This window comes from Pinus tabuliformis, chromosome 3_1 (genome assembly GCF_031772625.1).
Source record: "Pinus tabuliformis cultivar Carrire ecotype Pingquan chromosome 3_1, CPIR1, whole genome shotgun sequence".
Classification (NCBI taxonomy): domain Eukaryota; kingdom Viridiplantae; phylum Streptophyta; class Pinopsida; order Pinales; family Pinaceae; genus Pinus; species Pinus tabuliformis.
This window is the reverse complement of record NC_142301.1, coordinates 703,122,438-703,148,704: the sequence shown is the minus strand read 5'-3', so window position 1 is coordinate 703,148,704 and position 26,267 is coordinate 703,122,438. Positions and strand designations below refer to the sequence as shown.

Below are 26,267 nucleotides of genomic sequence, written 5' to 3'. Positions count from 1 at the left end.
TAAAATGTGATTAAGTAAATTTCATTATGAAATTCATTTGATTCCTTTGATCTATGAGATTGTAATGTGTGCAGGTCTTTGAACAAGGCCTTACCAGCGAACCATCAGATGGGGAAAAGCTCACAATCGGTACCATAAGGAGAAACACAAAGTTTCAAAGCATAGTAGATGAGAGGGCATGGAAATTAGGGTGTGGAGTCCTAAATCCAAGAAAGATAAAGACGTGGAGTCTTGTATATTTAGGGTGTGGAGTCTTGAATATTTAAAAAAGATCAAGTTGTGGAAGCTTGGATCTTTGGAGTAGATCAGGGTGTGGAGTCCTCAATCTACTAAGGCACGGAGATGCATGAAATAGGGGTGCAGAATCCCTATTCTCCAGAATAAAAATACCACTCGTGGATGAATTTCCTTAAATAAAATTTCATCCTTACAATTCTGGAATGACTTTCTAAAAATAGAAAGTCATGTCCAGCATCTCAAGCACGACTTTCCAAAAATAGTAAATAACTTTACATAAATTGGTAATCAAGCAGAGTTGAAGAAAAACGAATTAACTTATCATTAATCAATCCTAATAGTTCAATCCTGATTGAATACTCAATATTATTAATATCTTTTACGAGACTGATATTATTATTAAAAAGGAATTACAAGTCAATTTTATCTCCTCAATCAATTCACACATCTCCTTCATGACTCTCTCTCTCTCTCTTAAATAATTCATTATACTCTATTTTATGCACTCATCAAAGAATGGCATATTCCTTTTCACTCATTAAAAATATGTCATAAAATATTCCTCTTACGATCTCCTTAATGCATATGTTACACTCTCCTTAACTAAGGCAAGCATACCTCTCCTTAATGGCATAAGTTACACTCCTCTAAATGGAATCCAATGCATGCACATTACTCCTCCTTTATGACAAGAATTGGTTGCTCCTCCTATATATGAGTCTCATGTATTCTCACTTGGGTATTAGGAGGCCAAGAGTGGAAGAGACTTGAGGAAAATAGTGAGAGGGAGAGATATGGAGAGTAGCCAATTGCTTCCATAATAAATCTGAAATTATTGTTAAAATCCTAAGACCTCTAGCTATTGAGGTTGGCCATGAGTGGTATTGAGAGGAAGTGAAAATTTGCTTCCTTAGTTTGCCTTGCAAATCTCTCTACTGTTGTCTTTTGGTACTGCTTGTGAGCTTTTGCAGCTCGGGGGTTCTAGGGGGAGGAGTTCTTCCTGGATATGGTTGGGAGGAAAACCGGGTGGTTCACAATGAGTTGGCAAGGATATTGGAGCTGGAGCATACTCTCATTGAAGCTGGAGCATACTCCCATTTTTTGAGTTGTATAAATTCACTGCTAGGTATGTTGGCAACATTATATTGTGTTTCTTTTTGTAGTTCATTACATGGTTTTTCTTATCTGATTGTTGACTGAAACTTAGATGTATATCAAATGCTGCACAATAAATGCTAAAGGAATTTTGCAATAACTGTAGTGTATTTTATGTAAGATTTTTTTGTATAGTTTCATTGCAAGTTGATTTACATCATGTCTTTGATTTACATCATGTCTTAATGGCTGAAGCATTCAGGCTGCCATGAGTTTTATGAAAACATGTTAATAGCACAAATTTGGGGTTTCCTTCTCTTTTTACAGCTGTAGATAAGTTTTCAGAATATATGTTTGACAAAAGGGATAAATGAGATAGTATAAATTTGTTTTTGGTTGTGGTTTTAAATAATCGCATTTCTGGGAATTTTTGTCTCAATTTATTTTAACTTCAGGGAGTATTGGTACCTTATGGCCATGTCGCCCCAACGTTGATTTCAAAAAACAGAGTTTCAGAATCCGGTTTTGTAATCTTCTATATTTTACAGATTTGCTGCTGTTGCCTGGTGGTTTGTCTTGCTGCTTCTTTTTGTAGCTGTGATTTACCTGGTAATCTCTTTTTATGAAATCAGTCTATTATATAAACTTGGAATTATTATTTTAAAGTATTAATGGTTAATACATTGATAGTTTAATAAACTTGTGACTACTTGTTTGATAGTTTAATAGTTAGCAGCTTGTTTTGTGACTGTTAACCGTTGTTCAAAATTCCCAATGGCTGTAGCTACATCGCTGCGAGCTATTTGTAAAAATTCTTAAATATTTATAGCCATTATGTGCCTAAATTTTTGTATATGCAGCCATCAAGATGCACGACAGTTCTACTTATGTATTAGGTTCACTTCTTGGCATTACTGACAAAGAAAAAGAAATTATGTAATCTTAGATTCATGTTAGTTAATTTTGGTGAAATCGCCTTAAGGGTTATGGTTGTAAGTGTTTGAAAAAATGCCTCAAGGGCTATACATTTCATGCTTGCAAACTGTTTGACATAATGCTTCAATGGTTGTAGCTAATTACATCTACGAATTGTCTAAAAAATGACTAAGTAAATTTAGGATTTGCAACCAAGGTGTTTTGGAGATATCTCAAAGAATAAGCAGGATGGTTCCATTGAAGTAAAAATCCATGGAAGGCAAATTGGTTAGGTGAAATGTTGTAATTGTTAGCTCACATATGAATTCATAATAATTGGAAACCACTCCTTTAGAAGTTGAATTATCTTGTTTTTCTTCCCTTTGTTTTACCAAAGAATTCATAGGCATATTATCTAGAACAAAATCAAATTAGTCACTCTTAAACACTCTTAATTGCAATAGAATGAACAATTAGCTTATTGGAAATTGTGGTTTGTAAATATTGATATTATTTGTTCCACTAAAGACTCTATCATTTAAATGTGATTTTAAGACTTATGGTTGTAAGTTTTGGATCTTGAGGAACCATGACCCTGTGGCCTTAATGAGAAGTTTAATATTACCATGGGTTAGTTAGTTAGTAGAAATTAGTATGTAGTGTAAATAATACCATCTAAAACTAAAAATATAGATATATAACCTTGCATTAACTTTTACGTCTTAAAAACTTAAACTTAAATAGCATTTTGACTCAGCCTTAATATAATACTGATGGTTGTTAAGGTGGGACCTAACATATGGTATCAGAGCAGGTTAAAACTCTAGGACCTAGGGCTTGCCTGCTGATATTTATTTACTTACCTAAATTTTTCCTTGGTCAGGTTAAGTAATCATGGAGAGAACATCAAGGAGGAGGAAGGAAGTCTCATCTCCACCTCCGCAAGATAAAGAATCTGAGAAAATATCCATCAGGGAAGTAAGGGATATGATGTTATCTTTCCAAAAGATGACTGAAGTCTTGATTATTAGGGTTGGGGGAAATCCTTCAGTGCCTGGTTCTTCATCTCAATTAGAGAGGCAAGAAATACCATCTGATGGAGATGTACATAGAGAGTTGGAAAAAGTTAAGCTTCCTATCTTTAAGGGTACCACCAAAGGGGAGGTAGCAAAATCTTGGTTGGAAAACATGCACCTATGTTTTGAGTTGTGGAATTATTCTAGCAACCAAAAGGCAAAGTTGGCTATATACCAACTTAAGGAGAGTGCACTATTAAGGTGGAGGAACTTAGAATCCCAATTGGGATACTCCATGTCTACCTTGACATGGGAACGATTTGAAGAGGAATTTCGAGAAAAGTACCTTTCTGTTGAATACTTGGAGAGGAAATTGAATGAGTTCCATGATATTAAGCAAGGAACTAAGACAATCCTTGAATATAAAACACGATCCATGGAGTTTCTTAGATATGCTACCCATCTAAATACTGAAGCCCTCAAGGTAAACAAGTTTTTGTATGGATTGAATCCTATTATAAAGGAAAAGGTGCACATTTTGAGGCCTACTATGTTGCATGAAGTAGTGCAACAAGCAATAATAGCCGAGGAAGAATTATTAGGGAACAAAGGGGGGGATAAAACCCCAAATCTATCATTCCATGGGAAACCTCCTCGAAGGGGAGGCTACTATGTAAGACATAAGTCAGGTGGTTCACATCATCAGGGATTTCAAAGGAATTATACTTTTAAGAACCAAAGAAATAACCCAAGGAAACATCTTCAACAAAGTAATGCTTGCACTCAAGAATCACCTAATAAAAGGGTCAAATTTATGAAAACTACTCCCACTAATCGATGTTGGACTTGTGGAGGACCTCATTATGAGCGAGATTGCCCTGAAAAGAAGAATGAAGCACAATCAGAGCAGGAACAAGCCACTGTTAGAGATATGGGTAGAGCCCATAGGATTCATGTAGTTGTGCAAAATCTCTAGGTCGAGCATCAGTCTACAGTGCTTGAAGCATCAGGTAATATAAATGGTATGGTTTTTAGTATTTTGATTGATCCTAGTGCAACTGAAAGTTTTATTTCTCTTAATGCTTTATTGAAATGTAAATTAGTGACGATAGAGCAAAATGATTTTGATCAGGTTACAATGGCCTTAGGGTGATCTCAAAAGATTGAATGCTTAGTGCAAGAGTGCCCTTTAGACTTGGGAGTGTGTGTCACAAATGTGAATCTTTATGTGATGCCACTTGGTCATTATGATGTGGTAATTGGGATGGACTGGCTTGAAGCCCACTGGGCTATGCTTAGTTGTCAAAGAAAAACCCTTCATTTTTGAGTGATGAGGGTTAATCTATGGTTATCCATGGGGAAAGGAGACCTGTTTCTTTAAGACTTATCTTATTCTTGCAGATGAAGAGAAGTCTTAGGAAAAGATGTCAAATGTATGCTGTAATGACTTTAAATGAGGGAGAGCTTTCATCCTTTGAACAATATCCTTTCCTTTCAGAATTCTCCGATGTCTTTCCAGAGGAGTTTCCTGGTTTACCTCTAAAGCGGGAGATTGACTTCTCCATAGAGCTAAAGGCTGGTACCGAACCTATATCAAAAGCTCCCTATCGAATGTCTATTGTTGAACTTCGTGAGTTGTAAGTACAACTTGAAGAGTTATTGGACAGGGGTATGATTAGACCTAGTGTTTCACCTTGGGGAGCTCCAGTGATATTTGTAAGGAAAAAGGATGGATCCCTTCAGCTATATGTTGACTACATGCAATTGAATTGAGTAACTATTAGAAATCAATATCCTTTCCTCGCATTGATGATCTATTTGATCAAATGAAGGGAGCCATCGTATTCTCCAAGATCGATCTTTGATCTGGATATCATCAACTTAGAGTTAAAGAAGAGGATATTTCCAAAACTACTTTTCGAACTCGTTTTGGTCATTATGAGTTCGTGGTTGTTCCTTTTGGGTTATCTAATGCCCCAGGAGTGTTTATGAGTCTGATGAATGGTGTATTTAGGAATTACTTGGACAAATTTGTACAAGTGTTCCTCGATGACATCCTAATCTATTCAAAGTCCCCGGAAGAGCATGAGAAACACCTGAGATTGGTGTTACAATGCTTAAGAGAAAATAAACTTTATGCAAAAATGTCCAAATGTTCTTTTTTCCAATCAAAAATCCATTACCTTGGACACATTATTTCCAGTGAAGGCATTGTTGTTGACTCAGCAAATATCGATGCAATTTCAGAATGGCCAACACCCTCTAATGTGCATGAAGTGCATAGCTTCATGAGTATGGCAAGATATTATTGGAGATTTGTGGGGGGGGTTTTAAAAATAGCCATCCCTATCACTTCATTGCTTAGGAAGGAAATACTATTTAATTGGACAAATGAGTGTGAGAAAGCATTTTCCAAGCTCAAACAATGTTTGACTATAGCTCCGATACTTGAGGTTCCAGATATGGATAGACCATTCATAGTATGTACCGATGCGTCAAAAGATGGATTGGGTGCGGTATTATCACAAGATGGTAGGATGATTGCATATGCCTCTAGGAAGTTAAGGACGCATGAGGAAAACTATGCAACCCATGATCTAGAACTAGTAGCTAGAGTTCATGCCTTACGACTTTGGCGACATTATCTGGTGGGAAAAAAATTTGAATTGAAACTATATTTACTCAAAGTGGTCTAAATGCTAGGCAAAGAAGGTGGTCAGAACTCCTAAGTGAATATGATTTTGACATAACTTACATCAAGGGTACATTGAACAAAGTAGCCGATGCACTCAGTCGAAGACCACGAATATTTTTAGTAATTCCATTGAAGATTGATTTACGGGAGCACATCATGAGGGCACAAGATGTAGATGAATGGTACAAGGAAGTTAAAGTTTCTCTTTCTAGGGAGGGGGCTAAGAAAAACAAGGTAGAAGGGTATTCTTATGATGACGATGGTATGGTGAGATTCATGAAAAAGATTGTAGTTCCAGATCAAGATGGGCTTCGTGAGTTCATTTTGAAAGAAGCTCATCGTGCAACATATATGGCTCACCTGGGAGTCTAGAAGATGTATGCTGATTTAAAGAAAATTTTCTTTTGGGAAAGCATGAAGAAGGACGTAGCAAATTTTGTGGAAAATGTTTGGAATGTCAGCTAGTTAAAGCATAACATGGTCATCCAACAGGATTGTTGCAGTCGCATAACATTCCTGAGTCTAAATGGGAAGCAATATCTATGGAATTTATTGTTGAATTATCTAAAACAACCAAAAGGCATAACTCCATTTTGGTGGTTAGATAAACTTACTAAGAGTGCCCATTTTATATCTGTTAGAGATACTTACAAAGCATCTGAAATAGCACAAGTATTTATCAAGGAGGTGGTTAGACTTCATGGTTTTCCTAAGAAAAACATATTAGATAGGGCCTCTATATTTACAAGAAGACTTTGGGCTAGTTTCCAGGGAGCCCTTTAGACACATTTAAATTTCAGTACAACTTATCATTCGGAGACTGATGGCCAAACTGAAAGAGTAAATCAAGTGTCAGAGGACATGCTTAGAATGTACGTAATGGATCAACAATCTAAGTGGGAAGATTATCTTCCTCTAGTAGAGTTTGCTTACAATAACAGTTATCATGCTCCCTTGATATGGCACCTTATGAGTTATTGTATGGAAGACCATGCAGAACACTTTTAATTTGGGATAGATTAGAGGACAGAATCTCAGTAGGTCCTGAAATTCTTCAAGAAATGGAAGAACAAGTGTGTCATATAAGACAAAGATTAAAGTGGGCACAGGATAGACATAAGAGCTATACTGATATGAATAGAGTGGATCGTAGTTTTAAAGAAGGGGAACTTGTTTTTCTTCGAGTAAAACCTCAGAAAAGTTCTATTAGGTTTGGGAAAGGATCTAAGTTCTCTCCTCGATTTGTTGGGATTTTTGAGATCATCTAAAGGGTTGGACATGTGGCATATCGTCTTGCTTTACCACCAGTCTTTCATCGTATGCCTGATGTATTTCATATTTCGGTACTACGTAAGTATGTTCATGATCCTTCTCACATTTTAGATTGGCATCAATTTCATGTAATGGACGAAGGAACTCTTAAGGCAGAGTCAGTTTCCATTTTGGACCATCACACTCGATTGCTCAGACATGGTATGGTGGACCAAGTAAAGGTCCAATGGGACCCGTATAGTCCTAGTTCCACCACTTGGGAAGATGCATCTTCTATGCGTCTTGAGTTTCCTTTTTTGTTTAGTTAAACTTCGGGCCAAGTTGACTCCAAGAGGGGGAGTATGTATTGTCCTATTTTTTTAGTATAGTTTTGTCACTCTTATCAAGGGTTATATATATATATGATAGGTTGATCACTTGATTGAGGAATAATTTTTTACATACATAGTTATATTTCCTTTTATGTTTATGTATGATAGATTGATCACTGGATTGGGGAACAATGTTTTATATAGTTATATTTCCTCTTATATGTGGCATCATTGTTTATCTGTATTAGATGGTTTTGGTTAAGTAAAATGTTATACATATGCTTTTTCTGTTTGTATCTGATTTATGAAGCAGGTGTATGACATGGATGGTGATCCAAGATTGAGACACATATACCCATGGATTATCACGGTTATGCGGAATAGATGGTTAATTATGATTTATGGATGATACATGATTTGTGTGATTATATATGTTTAATATTGTACTAAGCAGGATGTGGTAGGTGTTATAGACATTTTTGTGCCTCGCGACATGGAGCATGAAATGTCAATAATTACAGGGATCCTCAGTCCCTAAACATGTTGTTCTTACCCCTAAAAGAACAAGGTCATCAAACCACAGCACTTCAAATCAGTTCTCCACCTGAAAACACTTAAAAACAGGCTACTTTTGGATCATGTCAGCTGCTCCACTGAGCATCTGCGCTGGAATGCAACTGCTCCTCCTTGTACCTGTGCTGAAAGTCAACTCCAATGAAGGCTACCTGCGCTGGGCGAGATTGGCCAAGTGGCACAGTCATTCTGCAAGGTGTCAATTGCCCAGGAAGCTTCCAAACTGACACTTGGTTCATGAGATTCGCCCTGTGATGAGTAAGAGGTACTTGATCTACATGTGTAAGCAAGGATCTCCAAGTGGACTCAAGAACTGAAGATTAACTGAAGAGGGAGAGGACACAAGGCAGCTTTATGTCAGTCTCAAGCTGACTCATCCTCTCTTCTTCTCTCCTATATATAGAGCTCTTCTATGAGGTCTAAGGAGGCTGGAATTTTGTACAAAGCAAGGAGGTGCTGTTGGTTTACAGTTAGAGCTATTGGGTGATTGCTTTTATAGAGGTGAAGAAGAGAGTTCTTGCTGCTGGGGAGGTGCTGCTGGATTGGAGCCATTAATGGTTGTAACCTTCTCAGAACCCTGTTACTTCTATCAATAAAGCTTTGAATGTTCTCCTATATACTTGTATTGCATTGATGTATTGTATTTACTTGTATATTTGATTCACTCTAATCCATGCATCAGTTATGAGTACATGTTTCTTGTAGTTTTCCTCTCTTGTTTGTGCAGGATCTGTGTGTAGCTGGACCGGCAAAGGGAGCAAGGAGCTGGGAACAAGAGACAAAGAGAAAGGATAAGGATCGACAAAACCGAAAGACACCGGTTGGTTAATCTTTCCTTCTTTCTCTGTACTTTCATAAAGGAAAATATCAAAGCTTTACTTTCAGTTGTTGCTAAAGACTGTCACCTTTAGAGTAGGGATAGGGTCATCCGAGTCGGATACTTTTCCCCACAACAGTAGGGTACCTAGTCATTTTCCAACAAGGATGTGCAATTATGAATGACTTTGGAAGTCATTTCTTCAAAACCAAAATGACTATGGAAGCCATGCACGATTCTAGGTAAAATGTGATTAAGTAAATTTCATTATGAAATTCATTTGATTCCTTTGATCTATGAGATTGTAATGTGTGCAAGTCTTTGAACAAGGCCTTATCGGTGAACCATCAGATGGGTAAAAGCTCACAATCAGTACCACAAGGAGAAACACAAAGTTTCAAAGCACAGTAGATGACAAGGCATGGAAATTAGGGCGTGGAGTCCTAAATCCAAGAAAGATAAATACGTGGAGTCTTGTATATTTAGGGCATGGAGTCCTAAATATTTAAAAAAGATCAAGTTGTGGAAGCTTGGATCTTTGAAGTAGATCAAAGCGTGGAGTCCTCAATTTATTAAGGCACGGAGATGCATGAAATAGGGGTGCGGAATCCCTATTATCTAGAATAAAAATACCACTCATGGATGAATTTCCTTAAATAAAATTGCATCCTCACAATTCTAGAATGACTTTCTAAAAATAAAAATTCATGCCCAACATCTCAAGAACAACTTTCCAAAAATAGTAAATCACTTTACATAAATTGGTAACCAAGCAGAGTTGAAGAAAAACAAATTAACTTATCATTAATCAATCCTAATAGTTCAATCTTGATTGAATACTCAGTATTATTAATATGTTTTACGAGACTAGGATATTATTATTAAAATGGAATTACAAGTCAATTTTATCTCCTCAATCAATTCACACATCTCCTTCATGACTCTCATGGCTCTATGTAACTCTCTCTCTCTCTCTCTTTTTTAAATAATTCATTATACTCTATTTTATGCACTCATCAAAGAATTTCATATTCCTTTTTATTGATTAAAAATATGTCATAAAATATTCCTCTTATGGTCTCTTTAGTGCATATGTTACACTCTCCTTAACTAAGGCATGCATACCTCTTCTTAATGGCATAAGTTACACTCCTCTAAATGGAATCCAATGCATGCACATTACTCCTCCTTTATGACAAGAACTGGTTGCTCCTCCTATATATGAGTCTCATGTATTGTCACTTAGGGATTAGGAGGTCGAGGGTGGAAAAGACTTGAGGAAAATAGTGAGAGGGAGAGATATGGAGAGTAGCCAATTGCTTCCATAATAAATATGAAGTTATTGTTAAATTCCTAAGACCTCTAGCTATTGAGGTTGGCCATGAGTGGTATTGAGAGGAAGTGAAAATTTGCTTCCTTAGTTTGCCTTGCAAATCTCTCTACTGTTGTCTTTTGGTACTGCTTGGAGCTTTTGCAGCTCGAGGGTTCCAAGGGGAGGAGTTCTTCCTGGATATGGTTGGGAGGAAAACAGGGTGGTTCACAATGATTTGGTAAGGATATTGGAGCTGGAGCATACTCTCATTGGAGATGGAGCATACTCCCATTTTTTGAGTTGTATAAATTCACTGCTAGGTATGTTGACAACATTATATTGTTTTTTTTTTTGTAGTTCATTACATGGTTTTGCTTATCTGGTTGTTGACTAAAACTTAGATGTATATCAAATGATGCACAATAAATGTTGAAGGAATTTTGCAATAATTGTAGTGTATTTTATGTAAGTCTTTTTTGTACAGTTTCATTGCAAGTTGATTTACATCATGTCTTAATGGCTGAAGCATTCAGGTTGCCATGAGTTTTATGAAAACATGTTAATAGCATAAATTTGGGGTTTTCTTCTCTTTTTACAGCTGTAGATAAGTTTTCAGAGTATATGTTTCACAAAAGGGATAAATGAGATAGTATAAATTTGTTTTTGGTTGTGGTTTTAAATAATCACATTTTTGGGCGTTTCTATTTCGATTTATTTTAACTTCATGGGGTATCAGTGCCTTTTGGCCATGTCGCCCCAACTTTGATTTCAAAAAACAGAGTTTCAGAATCCAATTTTGTAATCTTATATATTTTACAGATTTGTTGTTGTTGCCTGGTGGTTTGTCTTGCTACTTTTTTTGTAGCTATGATTTACCTGGTAATCTCTTTTTATGAAATCAATCTGTCATATAAACTTGGAATTATTATTTTAAAGTATCAATGGTTAATACATTGATAGTTTAATAAACTTGTGGCTACTTGTTTGATAGTTTAATAGTTAGAAGCTTGTTTTGTGATTGTTAACTGTTGTTCAAAATTCCCAATGGTTGTAACTACATCGCTGCGAGCTATTTGTAAATTTTTTTAATTATTTATAGTCACTATGTGCCTAGATTTTTGTATATGCAGCCATCAAGATGGATGATAGTTCTACTTATGTATTAGGTTCACTTCTTGGCATTACTAACAAAGAAAAATAAATTATGTAATCTTAGATTCATGTTAGTTAATTTTGGTGAAATCGCCTTCAGGGTTATGGTTGTAAGTGTTTCACAAAATGCCTCAATGGCTGTACATTTCATGCTTGCAAACTGTTTGACATAATGCTTTAATGGTTGTAGCTAATTACATCTATGAATTGTCTATAAAAATTACTAAGTAAATTTAGGATTTGCAACCAAGGTGTTTTTGGAGATATCTTAAAGAATAAACATGATGGTTCCATTGAAGTAAAAATCCATGGAAGGTGTTATCACAAAATCACTACTGAGGGCTGCAACCAAGCAAGATTTCATGTAACTCTTTCAACCTAACTTTAGACCAAAGATTAGCCTCTTTGATCAGAGAGGGCTCTCTCACAAACTCTTGATAAAATCCTTCACAACAATAGATGGCTAACTCTTTATTCATTCATGAAAGCAAAGCTGGTTGGAAACATATCAAACTGGTTCTCATTGGGCTATGGAGTCTCATATATTAAGTAAACAAGGAAAACATAGTCATCTCATGGAAGTCAAGGCTCTTTGCATTACATGTCAAACATACTCCATCAAAACATAGCTTGCCAAACACACAGGAAGTCAGAGCATAAGATTATGAATTCTGAGTGATTGTGTTACAACAAGGCTATAAAAGAACATAAAATATAAAACACCATCATTATATTTGAACACAATAATCCATCGAGAATCTTGAGTAGAGATCAACACTGTTTTACTATTACTGTCAAAAAAGTCTTACAATGGCCCAAAACAACTCTGTTTTTCTATAAAATGTCCAACCTTTTTTACATAAGAGTCATTTCTATATATAGCCAATCAAAACACTACTACCTGAGACTCCTCAACAAGCATGAAGGGAGCTCGGAATTCTATCATTAATTACCTTATCTATATCATAAACAAACTAATTAATTACAAGAGATATTGTGCTACGAAAACAGAGGACTCCATTACATTGACACTTCAAGTCTATCTCCTCGTGTACCTTGCTGCATCCTTGAAACTTGACACCTGTAGCACTTCAATAATAGCCAAACCAAACTGAAAACACATTCACTGGATGAGCAGCTTCGGATGCCTGATGTGTAGGTGATTCATCAACCAATAAGAATATGTACCCTATGTTCACGGTTTCTGCCTCCCATTAGTGTTCATGCATTTAAGATCATGTTTCAAGCCATTTAATCCTCTGATAGTCCCGTATGATTGAAGAAAACTTATGATCTGGCCATCCCATAACTGAACAGGTGTACCACTCATCACCTCGGCAGCCCTACCAGAACCCTAAAAATTCGGACATAAAGTGAAAACTTTCAACAAAAGACAAAATTTCACCTTTTCTTCGAATACTTACACCTGGCACCTTTTTTAAACATCTGAATGACTTTCTATAGTCTCCATGCTGGCCTTAAGTCCTCCCTTTAAATATTTGCTGACCTCAGCATTCAAACTCAAGTTTTTTACATAAACAGTCATCTACAGCAGTTTCGTAGCGCGCTACGAAACTGCTGTAGGTAATCAAAACTAAGCATATGAACCTTAAAGCAACAATAACTTAACTCTGTGATTTCTTCAGCCATTCTACACAGGTGTAAGGACATCAAAAAGTCTCAAAAAGTTTTAAAATGATGACAGCCAAAATATACCAAAATTTGGAAAGCAAATTTCTCCTTGGATCATTTAGCTAGTTTGCCTAGCTTCCCTTTCAAGCTGCTGACTTCTTCCTTTAACATCTTGTTTTCTGCTCTTAAACTTGTATTCATTTGTTTCATGATTTTTGCCTGCTTCAGAGCTGGCACTGTCCACACATATGCATCAGATACCGAGTCAGCTTGGCTAATCAAACTTGTTCTGCCTTTCATTACAGCCTTTTTATAGCTTGTATATCTTACTGCCTTTTCCTTAAAAACATTTTCAATCTGAGGTATTCCTTCCTTTGTTGCTCCAACTTGTTTCTTAATAGCAATAACATTTCCACTTTGACTGATAATAACCTTATTATCCTTGTTCTTGCTTTTGGCTGCTTGAACTATTTCAGAGAAAACTTCAAGTGCCTCTGCCCTAGGCATTTCTAAAGGTGCTTTCTCTTTCTGAGCTTTCTCCACTTCTTTAATTTGCCTTCTTGTCACTGGTCTGCGTGGTTTAAAGGCATATTCTTCACTTGGCTCTTCAAACTTTAACCTTTTAGAAGCCCTTGATTTTTTAGAACTTTCAGGTGAGGACTGAGTTAGATCAATATGCATTGGTGGCACCAATTGATCTTGCTCAAGTTCTAGTGGTTCAATTTGTATTGGATGATCTTGCTCTAGTTCAATGGCTTCAAGTAAGTCATTTAAACTACCCTTTGAAATAGGACTTTCTTCCACAGGGACTGACTTTCCTTTCTCCTTGCTTAGTTGGCCTCTAGTTCTCACCCTTGAAACCTTTTCAACTTCACTGGATTTAGTTTCATCTTTCCTTTTGTGAGTCTTCTGCTTTGATGACTGAGGTGTTTCCTTAGGTGATGACTTAGGGGTTTCCTTTTCAGATACTCTAGATGACTTAGGAGTTTTATCTACTGATGCTTCAGGTGTTTCTTTAGCTGCCACAGACCTCTCTGATTTCTTTGCTTTAGTTTTAGGCTTCTTATGGTCTGTCACTTCTCTTCTAAGTTCAGCCAAAGTGGGTTCCTCACTCCTTTCTTCTCTTTCTCTCACAGGTAATGGAGTGAGGCCTGTTTTGCTTGGGAAACCGGCCATAAACACAAATGAATCCCAATCTTTACCAATTTTTTGTAAACTATCCAACACCAGCAATTTTACTAGACCATGATGAAAAAGGGATGTTTCACAAGCATCTTTCTTTAACTGAATCTTATCACACATTTTGCTAATACTCCTGAACAAATAGAAAGGTATGTCTATTGAAACCTTACCTGTGAAGTGTAACAGAAGTTTGAAGTGGTAGGAGTAAACTTTATTGTACCTACCCTCACATGTCAGGTACTTCTGGATACATGTCAATAGCATAGCATAATTCTCTTTTATATAGCTCCTTGGGACTGCTTTGGTGAGATCTTCATCTACATAAGGTGCCTTCAAAAACTCTTTGCAGGGACCCATGTCAAACTTGAAGTTTTTGAACCATTCTTGGCCACCCCTCGGGATTTCTGTGACAGTGGAAATAACTTCAGGAGACACCGGAAACTCCAACATTGCCACCTTCGAATTCAGTCCAGTGAAGTTTAATGCGAAAGCCTTGGTCACTTCTGCATGTCCTCCCTTCAATTTTTCGCAAAACCGCCAGCAGCCAGCACTTCGAAAGGCCTTTGCTACCTCTTCATCCCTGAGAGTAACATCTAACCCCTCCGGCTCTGTCCTCACACATTTACCAGATCGGTGTTCCTTTCTTTCCATGCTGCTTTGAATATTTTTACACAAGAAACTAATGGTGGCTTGTAGCACGAAAACAAACTTCGGCTTTGGAGAGCAGGCTCGCTTGCAGTAGTCCGTTTAAATAAGAGCTTGGGCTTTTCATATAGCAAACACGTTCACATAATATGAAGAACCCATCATGAAATAACCACCTCTTATAACATCCCCTAAACTAACACTCAAATACATGACTTCGGACCTTATGGCGAAATAATGGCTTATCATGACATGGAGAGGGTGTGAACTGACAATCATGAACGGACCTATGACTCACTACTCTCGGATTTGACATTCAGAGAAAAAGCGCTGCAAAAAACCCTGAAACCCCGATTTCGTAGCGCGGGCAGTTCAAATTTAACAGGATGCGCTACGAAATCGCTGACAAACAGAGCGCTGCGAAAACACGAAAACATCATTTCGCAGCTAAACTGACCAATCAAACGTGCGCTGCGAAACTGCGCAAGTACCAATGACATCAAACCCGCGCTGCGAAACTGCGCAAAGTACCAATGACATGACATGCTTTAACTAACAATGATGGAGGGTGTCTAATGATTTTTCCTTTACACGAATTCACATCAATAGCTCTTGAATTTCAAATTTCAAATTGACATATACTAATGAACCTATTCACAAGACTTCAAAACCTTATATAAAACTTATGGACAACCTTATATACATGAACTATAGTTCCAAGTGATAACAGTGGCTCCACTTGGGATAGTGTGCCCCTGTGGTACACTAAGAACACGTAGTACCAGTGCCTTATCCATTTATTACACTCACATATGGCTGACAAGCATTCCTTTCAAACCTTGTGGGCCTTCTCCTCGGGCTAAAGTCTTCTTGTTCAGCTTGTCACTTATTACTAACATGAAACACTTCAGAAAATGATTATTTACAATGATCATGGACTACTTGGCAGATTTTTCACTGATAATAATGCTTTAAGAACCTGCCATTGACAGGCCCACCAGCATACTGTGATCCATCAACTTCTTGTAAAATATAAGTATTGTTTCCATGGAAAGCAGAGATCAAATATGGCCCCTTCCATAAATTCTCAAATTTGCCATGTTTGCCCTTTTCTTCAATCTTGGCTTCCCACTTCAAAACCTTGTCATCAATCTGAAAGGTCACATCTTTAATCTTCTTGTCAAAAGCCCTCTTGACTCTATTCTGATTTTGTTGATAATCTTCAACCACTTCATTCCTTTTCTCTTGTAATGCTATCAATTGATTAATCCTCCGCTGTATGGCATTTGGCTCTTCTTCAAGTCCTTGAATTAGTTTCATAACTGGTACACCAAGAGACGTTGGAAAAATAGCTTCTGCTCCATACACAAGTTCATAAGGTGAGGTTCCAATAGATCTTTTAGTGCATATGCGATCAGCCCACAATGCATACTTCAGTTTCAAGTGCCAAGTTTTCTTGTTTTCTTGCAGCAGTTTTTTGATAATCCTCACAAGACTTTTATTTGAACTTTCAGCTAGACCGTTGCCTTGTGGATAATAGGCTGTTGAGTGACCAAGAGAAATATGATATTGGTGGCAAAAGTTTATCATTCTCTTAGACTTAAAAGCCTGAGCATTATCTGTGATAAGCTTGAGTGGACATCCAAACCTTGATAAAATATTGTTCTCTAAAAAGGAAATAATGACTGCATCATTAGCTTGTCTAGTTGGTACTGCCTCTATCCACTTTGTGAAATAATCAGTGGCTGTAAGTATCCACCGATGTTGGCCTGATGAAGAGGGATGTATCTCACCTATAAAATCTAGCCCCCACTGCTGAAAGGGCGCTTCTACATAAATAGGAACTAGAGGCATAGGCATGAGCTTCCTTTTACCTTCAAACAACTGACATTCATGACAGGCTGCAACCTTTTTGTAAATATCTTTGAACATGGTGGGCCAAAAATACCCGGCTCTCAATATTTTATTAGCAGTAGCCTTCCAATAATGGTGGCCTCCACAATCTCCCTTATGAAATTCCTCAATCACCCTATCAGCCTCTTCTTCAATCAAACAACTTAATAGAATTCCTCCAGCATCCTTCCAAAATAAATTCTGCTCATAAACAAAATATCTAAGGGATTTCAGCTTGATGAAACGAGCTCTAGACTTGGAAAGATTGTCAGGGGCTCTGTTGTGCTGTAGAACAAATGAGACATCCTTATACCATTCAGATATCAGAAATTTTTCATTAATTTGAACCAACTCTTCCTCTTCTTCAAAAATTTCTGATATTTCTGCATTGAAATTAATGTCACTGCAGTCTAAATTTGAGTGAGTTAGCAGCTCTGCCAACCCTTGACCCTTCACCAATTTAGTTGGCCTAATTTCAATATCATATTCCAGCAATTTGGCTATCCATTTTCCTCTTTTACCATCCGGGTCTGCTTGTGTGAGAATTTCTTTAATAACAGCACTTGGCACAAATGCAATAATATGAGAATGTAACACATAGATTCTAAAATCTTTGATTGCCTTTACCAAAGCATATGCCTGCTTTTCTAAAATGTTATACTTTAATTCAGCATTAGCCAATGTTTTACTAAAGAATGAAATAGGCTGCTCAGTACCTTGATTTCCTTTTTGTAATAGAACTCCAGCAATTGTATCCTCAGAGGCATAGGTGAATATTAGAAATTCCTTGGAGAAATCAGGGCTAATAAGAACTGGCGCTTGAGTGAGTGCTTTTTTAATTTCTTCAAATGACTTTCTTGCCTCAGCTGTCCACTTGAAGTCTGCTCCTTTCTTTAGCATTTTTGTGATGTGCTTAACCACCTCTGCAAAGTTGGGAATGAACCTCCTAACAAAATTAACTTTACCAAGAAAAGACTGAACCTCTTTCTTACTCCTTGGCAAATCCAACTTTGAAATAGCATTGACTCTATTTGGATCTATCTTAATGCCTTCTTGAGAAATGATATGCCCAAGCAACTTACCAGAAGTCAAATCAAAGATACTTTTAGTTGGGTTCAAAGAAATGCCAAACCTTCTACACTTCAACAGTATCTTTTCAAGATGCTTTAAATGATCTTCCTCTCTCTTTGAAAAGACTGTGATATCATCAAGATATACCACTACTGATTTATCTTTTTCCTCTGCAAAAGCAATGTCCATAGCCCTTTGGAAAGTCACCCCTGCATTCATGAGGCCAAAAGGCATCTTTGCATACATAAAGGTGCCCCATGGTGTAGTAAAAGCTGTCTTCTCCTGATCCTCTGGATGAACAAGGATTTGATTGTATCCTGAAAAGCCATCTAACATTGACATTCTTTGAGAGCCTACAATATTCTGCAACATAAGATCCATTTTAGGAAGAGGATAATTGTCTTTCAGTGAAGCCTTGTTCAAATTCCTAAAGTCTATGCAAATCCTTATTTCTCCATTCTTTTTCCTAACTGGAACCAAGTTAGCTAACCAATTTGAAAATCTGATAGGAACAATAATCTTTGCATCAAACAGCTTCTTGACTTCTTTCTCAATCAATGGCATTAGCAGAGGATTAATTCTTCTCAATTTTTGCTTAAAAGGTTTCTCATTTGGCTTGATTGGGATTGTATGTTGAATAACTGAGGAATCATATTGTTTGAGATCAGTATAATTCCATGCAAACACATCAATGAACCTCTTCATTAGATCAATGTACTTAACTTTTAGATCAGCTGATAAAAACTTTGAAATTTTGACCAATTTAGGCGCTACTAAATCACCTAGATTGCAGTTCTCTATCTCCTCTTCATTGGCTTGCAACCTTGGCGCCTTAAAGACATCATTCTGATCAAAAAGTTTCTCAAGTGGAATCAGACCTTTAGGAATAAGATTATTTTGCAGCTGTAACACCTCAGACTTTTCTTTTGTTTCTACTAACATGTTTTGCTGATCAATTTGACAATGCTCAAATTCTCCTTTCAATTCTAGGAAACTTTTCACCTGCTGGTCATCTTCAAAGACTTGCCAATTTAATATATTATCAGGGATTACTGGCCTATGGCGGACTTTCACTTCATAACTATCAGAAGCATGTTTGGGAATGACAAAAAGACTAGCTGCTACAGCAAGAGAATCTGCCATGGAATTCTGATCTCTGGTTTTGATATTGAAAGTATATGATTGAAATTTCTCCAACAATTCTAACACCAAGTTCCTATAAGCTCTCATTCTTGCATCTTTTGTTTGATAAGCACCTTGAACTTGCTTTATAACTAGCTCAGAATCTCCATACACAGCAATGTTCTTTGCCTTAAACTCAATCAAATTTTCTAAGCCTAAAACCAAGGACTCATACTCGGCCATGTTATTTGTGCAATCAAAATTGAGTTTATAAGACAGAAACTTACTTTCATCAGCTGGACTCATGATCCAAATTCCAGCGCCAGCACCTTCTTTCCCTGCTGCTCCATCAAAATACAAAGACCAGCAACCAGAAATATCTTCTTCATCACTTTGCTGCAACTCTTCACATTGATTTTCTGCTTTTTCTTTCTGTGATTCTTCTCCCACTGATTCATTAAATAGAATAGCTGATCCCAGGCCTGTGTCACAAGAATAAATGGGAAAATTCTGTGGTTTATCCTTGCTGCTCACCATATATGCCATCCTTGTTTCACGGTATAATCTTCTCTGCTCTCCAAATACTGGAATAGTAGCATAAGTCAAATCCATCTGCATGGTACCTTTAATTTTAGCTGCCCATGACCTTGAGAGTAATATTCCAAATTTAGGTGGAACATCCGCCACAACAATATCCATGACAGTGGTTTTAGCGCGCTACGAAACTGCTGTAGGTAATCAAAACTAAGCATATGAACCTTAAAGCAACAATAACTTAACTCTGTGATTTCTTCAGCCATTCTACACAGGTGTAAGGACATCAAAAAGTCTCAAAAAGTTTTAAAATGATGACAGCCAAAATATACCAAAATTTGGAAAGCAAATTTCTCCTTGGATCATTTAGCTAGTTTGCCTAGCTTCCCTTTCAAGCTGCTGACTTCTTCCTTTAACATCTTGTTTTCTGCTCTTAAACTTGTATTCATTTGTTTCATGATTTTTGCCTGCTTCAGAGCTGGCACTGTCCACACATATGCATCAGATACCGAGTCAGCTTGGCTAATCAAACTTGTTCTGCCTTTCATTACAGCATTTTTATAGCTTGTATATCTTACTGCCTTTTCCTTAAAAACATTTTCAATCTGAGGTATTCCTTCCTTTGTTGCTCCAGCTTGTTTCTTAATAGCAATGACATTTCCACTTTGACTGATAATAACCTTATTATCCTTGTTCTTGCTTTTGGCTGCTTGAACTATTTCAGAGAAAACTTCAAGTGCCTCTGCCCTAGGCATTTCTAAAGGTGCTTTCTCTTTCTGAGCTTTCTCCACTTCTTTAATTTGCCTTCTTGTCACTGGTCTGCGTGGTTTAAAGGCATATTCTTCACTTGGCTCTTCAAACTTTAACCTTTTAGAAGCCCTTGATTTTTTAGAACTTTCAGGTGAGGACTGAGTTAGATCAATATGCATTGGTGGCACCAATTGATCTTGCTCAAGTTCTAGTGGTTCAATTTGTATTGGATGATCTTGCTCTAGTTCAATGGCTTCAAGTAAGTCATTTAAACTACCCTTTGAAATAGGACTTTCTTCCACAGGGACTGACTTTCCTTTCTCCTTGCTTAGTTGGCCTCTAGTTCTCACCCTTGAAACCTTTTCAACTTCACTGGATTTAGTTTCATCTTTCCTTTTGTGAGTCTTCTGCTTTGATGACTGAGGTGTTTCCTTAGGTGATGACTTAGGGGTTTCCTTTTCAGATACTCTAGATGACTTAGGAGTTTTATCTACTGATGCTTCAGGTGTTTCTTTAGCTGCCACAGACCTCTCTGATTTCTTTGCTTTAGTTTTAGGCTTCTTATGGTCTGTCACTTCTCTTCTAAGTTCAGCCAAAGTGGGTTCCTCACTCCTTTCTTCTCTTTCTCTCACAGGTAATGGAGTGAGGCCTGTTTTTCTTGGGAAACCGGCCATAAACACAAATGAATCCCAATCTTTACCAATTTTTTGTAAACTATCCAACACCAGCAATTTTACTAGACCATGATGAAAAAGGGATGTTTCACAAGCATCTTTCTTTAACTGAATCTTATCACACATTTTGCTAATACTCCTGAACAAATAGAAAGGTATGTCTATTGAAACCTTACCTGTGAAGTGTAACAGAAGTTTGAAGTGGTAGGAGTAAACTTTATTGTACCTACCCTCACATGTCAGGTACTTCTGGATACATGTCAATAGCATAGCATAATTCTCTTTTATATAGCTCCTTGGGACTGCTTTGGTGAGATCTTCATCTACATAAGGTGCCTTCAAAAACTCTTTGCAGGGACCCATGTCAAACTTGAAGTTTTTGAACCATTCTTGGCCGCCCCTCGGGATTTCTGTGACAGTGGAAATAACTTCAGGAGACACCGGAAACTCCAACATTGCCACCTTCGAATTCAGTCCAGTGAAGTTTAATGCGAAAGCCTTGGTCACTTCTGCATGTCCTCCCTTCAATTTTTCGCAAAACCGCCAGCAGCCAGCACTTCGAAAGGCCTTTGCTACCTCTTCATCCCTGAGAGTAACCCCTCCGGCTCTGTCCTCACACATTTACCAGATCGGTGTTCCTTTCTTTCCATGCTGCTTTGAATATTTTTACACAAGAAACTAATGGTGGCTTGTAGCACGAAAACAAACTTCGGCTTTGGAGAGCAGGCTCGCTTGCAGTAGTCCGTTTAAATAAGAGCTTGGGCTTTTCATATAGCAAACACGTTCACATAATATGAAGAACCCATCATGAAATAACCACCTCTTATAACATCCCCTAAACTAACACTCAAATACATGACTTCGGACCTTATGGCAAAATAATGGCTTATCATGACATGGAGAGGGTGTGAACTGACAATCATGAACGGACCTATGACTCACTACTCTCGGATTTGACATTCAGAGAAAAAGCGCTGCAAAAAACCCTGAAACCCCGATTTCGTAGCGCAGGCAGTTCAAATTTAACAGGATGCGCTACGAAATCGCTGACAAACAGAGCGCTGCGAAAACACGAAAACATCATTTCGCAGCTAAACTGACCAATCAAACCTGCGCTGCGAAACTGCGCAAGTACCAATGACATCAAACCCGCGCTGCGAAACTGCGCAAAGTACCAATGACATGACATGCTTTAACTAACAATGATGGAGGGTGTCTAATGATTTTTCCTTTACACGAATTCACATCAATAGCTCTTGAATTTCAAATTTCAAATTGACATATACTAATGAACCTATTCACAAGACTTCAAAACCTTATATAAAACTTATGGACAACCTTATATACATGAACTATAGTTCCAAGTGATAACAGAAGGCAAACTGGTTAGGTGAAATGTTGTAATTGTTAGCTCACATATGAATTCATAATAATTGGAAACCACTCCTTTAGAAGTTGAATTATCTTGTTTTTCTTCCCTTTGTTTTACCAAAGAATTCATAGGTATATTATCTAGAACAAAATCAAATTGGTCACTTTTAAACACTCTTAATTGCAATAGAATGAGCAATTAGCTTATTAGAAATTGTGGTTTGTAAATATTGATATTGTTTATCCCACTAAAGACTCTATCATTTAAATGTGATTTTAAGACTTATGGCTGTAAGTTTTGGATCTTGAGGAACCATGACCCTGTAGCCTTAATGAGAAGTTTAATATTACCATGGGTTAGTCAGTTAGTAGAAATTAGTATGTAGTGTAAATAATATCATCTAAAACTAAAAATATAGATATATAACCTTGCATTAACTTTTACGTCTTAAAAACTTAAACTTAAATAGCATTTTGAGTCAACCTTAGTATAATACTGATGGTTGGTAAGGTGGGACCTTACATATGGTATCAGAGCAGGTTAAGACTCTAGGGCCTAGGGCTTGCCTGCTAATATTTATTTACTTACCTAAATTTTTCCTTGTTCAGGTTAAGTAATCATGGAGAGAACATCAAGGAGGAGGAATGAAGTCTCATCTCCACCTCTGCAAGATAAAGAATCTGAGCAAATATCCATCAGGGAAGTAAGGGATATGATGTTATCTTTCCAAAAGATGATTGAAGTATTGATTAGTAGGGTTTGGGGAAATCCTTCAGTGCCTAGTTCTTCATCTCAATTAGAGAGGCAAGAAATACCATCTGATGGAGATGTACATAGAGAGTTGAAAAAATGTTAAGCTTCCTATATTTAAGGGTACCAGAAAAGGCGAGGTAGCAGAAGCTTGGTTGGAAAACATGCACCTATGTTTTGAGTTGCGGAATTATTATAGCAACCAAAACGCATAGTTGGTTATATACCAACTTAAGGAGAGTGCAATATTATGGTGGAGGAACTTAAAATCCCAATTGGGATACTCCATGTCTACCTTGACATGGGAACAATTTGAAGAGGAATTTCGAGCAAAGTACCTTTCTATTGAATACTTGGAGAGGAAATTGAATGAGTTCCATGATATTAAGCAAGGAACTAAGACAATCCTTGAATATGAAGCATGATTTATGGAGTTTCTTGGATATGCTACCCATCTAAATACTGAAGCCCTCAAGGTAAACAAGTTTTTGTATGGATTGAATCCTATTATAAAGGAAAAGGTGCACATTTTGAGGCCTACTACGTTGCTTGAGGTAGTGCAACAAGAAATAATAGTCGAGGAAGAATGATTGGGGAACAAAGTGAGGGATAAAACCCCAAATCTATCATTACATGGGAAACCTCCTTGAAGGGGAGGCCAATATGTAAGACATAAGTCAGGTGGCTCACATCATCAGGGATTTCAAAAGAATCCCTGGCCAACACCTCAAAGTTTACTTTTCTGTAGTCAGCTGATGTCTTTGGCTGCTGGACAGTTGGCTGCATGAAGGACACCTGCATTTTTCCTTCTTTGATGTCAAAAGCTGACATCAACCTACTTTGATTTGCTAGTGTGTGCATGAAGTATTAAGCATATGTTTCAACCTTCAACTACTCATTTCTCAACTTGATCTCCTTGTATCTATCCTTGATATCCTTTTCTTTATCTACTGGTTTGGTGAAAGAAGAAACCTCAACACCGAGATGTCTCTCAATCAGTTGAGTGTTAGATGTTGAGGGCTATTGTGTTTCTCCTGAAGCTGTTGTACCTTTGCTTCTTTCCACCATTGTATCAGTGTCAGTTATTTCCACTAATTCAATGGTGTCCTCCTATTCAGTTATAGGATTCAGCTTGGGCCTCTTCCTGTAACTGATCTCGAACTGCTCATCAGTGGTTTCCATAAAAGAACTGGAACCCTCCTCCCTGTTTCTCTTTGGGTTTCTCTCCTCATTTGCAGGAGTCTGTAAAACAAGAGGAATGTTCATTGGTTCTCCTAGTTTTGGAACCTGCAGGAAGGAACTTTCATCAATCTGTCTCTCTACATTAATCAATGTATTCTCTACATCCACTATAATGCTATCCATGTCAATTAGAGTGTTTTCCAACCATTCTGATTGGTTGGCAAACCTCTCAATGTCTGGTCTAGGATGATGGATTAAAGGTCCCAATTTGACCTTGATCCTCAGTTTATTTATGATTCAATGAGGGTCATATTGCCACATAAAACTGTTTTTGAACTTCATTTGTTGCAAAACCTTATATGCCTCTGGTCCAGCTTCCTTGGTGCTACAAATGAAGGGGCCCAATTGGTTTTTCATTTTGAATTGAGTTTTCTTCCTAGTTTCTAGGAAGTTGACTTCATTAGAATTGATAATCTGCCTAAAATATTCTAGTGCAAATATCCTCATGGGGAGGTATTTGGGTAGTTTGTAAGGGGTAAGTTGGCATCCATAAATTCTTATCTCTATGTGGTTCTGGTACAGATACCAATCTCCCACCTTACTATTCTTGGCCAACTATAACACCCTTTTGATCTCTTGGTTGATTCTAGGCTGAGGGCTACTGGTTAGCATATTCATGACTGGATGGACAAATGAATCAATGAAGTCCTTATAAGTGAATGTAGTGGAGTACTTTTTGATCAAGGGTGTCCAATAAATAATTGATCTTTGATTTCCCTTGGTATCCAACTTCTGAATGTTAATAGGGAATTTATCTGGTTGATAATACAATAACATATGAAATAATACAGAAGAGTACTTGAAGACTCTTTCAGTAGGTAATCTAGTGAACTGTTCTTGCATCTTGCTTGCAATGAACTGAGCATAGTTGTAAATAATAGCAAGAGGCTTGCCTGGGCTAAATATGGAAAGGAATTCCAGGACAACCTCATCCACGTGCTCATCTATGGTGTATCCTAAGATGCAAGAGAGCATAGTAATAATTTGTCTGCATCTCTCAGAAAAAATAGTGGCAGCATAAGGGGGACTATCTATGGGAGTATGACATTCCTCAATGATGAAAGTTTGGAAAATTTGTGCTATTATGGGTAGGTCTAACTTGGTATAAAGGTCCAACAATTCTCAAATAGACAATGGGGTCTCATTAGGGCTTGGTTGGACCTGCAACATTTGGTTAATGGATTCTACAATGATGGTAAACAATACTTATTGGTTAGGGGTGACAATGGCCCTTTGGCTAGGAATGTAGCAAGCATGACAGAAGTGGATAATGTTTGGGAATGGATGTACTTTTGGAAACAAATATTTGGATGTCATCGTTCTGGTTTAAGAATCTGTCCTTACTCAAGCAGTGGAGCTTTAGAAGGTAGGCAGGGGAGGTTGTGTCCTCTATTTGGAAATCTTTGTCTGCTAATGCAAGGTGGTCAATGTCCAAGTGAGGGGTTTGTAGAGGTCTCACGTCCAAAGAGGTTTGGGAAGCCATAATTGGGTGTACATATATGAATTAGGCTTTGAGGGGTTTTAGGAGTGAGTTTAGCAGTTCTAGTACAGTGAGAGGGTAATTATAGCCCACAAAAGAAGGGTTTTGGGGCATAAATAGGTTTCTTTTCAATTCAAGGAATTCTCTTTAATTAATTCGATTAATTAAACTTCCAATTAGACTATATGCTTTCAAATTGAAGGGCCATTTTAGTTTTCCCAAGAATACCTGGAAATCGATGGTCTGGCTTGCAAACTAGGTTCAGTGGCGATTGTAGAGGGTACGGTGGCTTCAACTGTGAATTGGTTGCTTCAATAGGTGTCTGGAGCTTCTTTAGGCGGAAGACAGTGGTCAATTTGCTCACAAAGGTCTCAGGGTGTCGCAATGGCTAAGCAGTAGTTGCAATGAAAAATGAGTGAAAAGAGTGAATTGGGGCTTTTCCAGCCTTTTAACGGGTAACGGTCACATTTTGGCGTGGAAATTAAGAATGAAAAATGGGCAGTTTTTAGCTTTGGAGGGGAGGTG

General features: G+C 37.4%; 1 protein-coding gene across 1 annotated transcript; it reads left to right on the top strand.

Annotated features, from left to right (window-relative positions):
• Positions 1-3,141: 3,141 nt before the first annotated feature.
• Positions 3,142-6,330, top strand: LOC149189098 (uncharacterized). Its single transcript, XM_089410125.1, has 3 exons — positions 3,142-3,747; positions 4,665-4,900; positions 5,967-6,330. Exons 1-3 carry the CDS (start codon positions 3,142-3,144, stop codon positions 6,328-6,330), a joined length of 1,206 nt encoding a protein of 401 aa, XP_089266251.1.
• Positions 6,331-26,267: the final 19,937 nt, after the last annotated feature.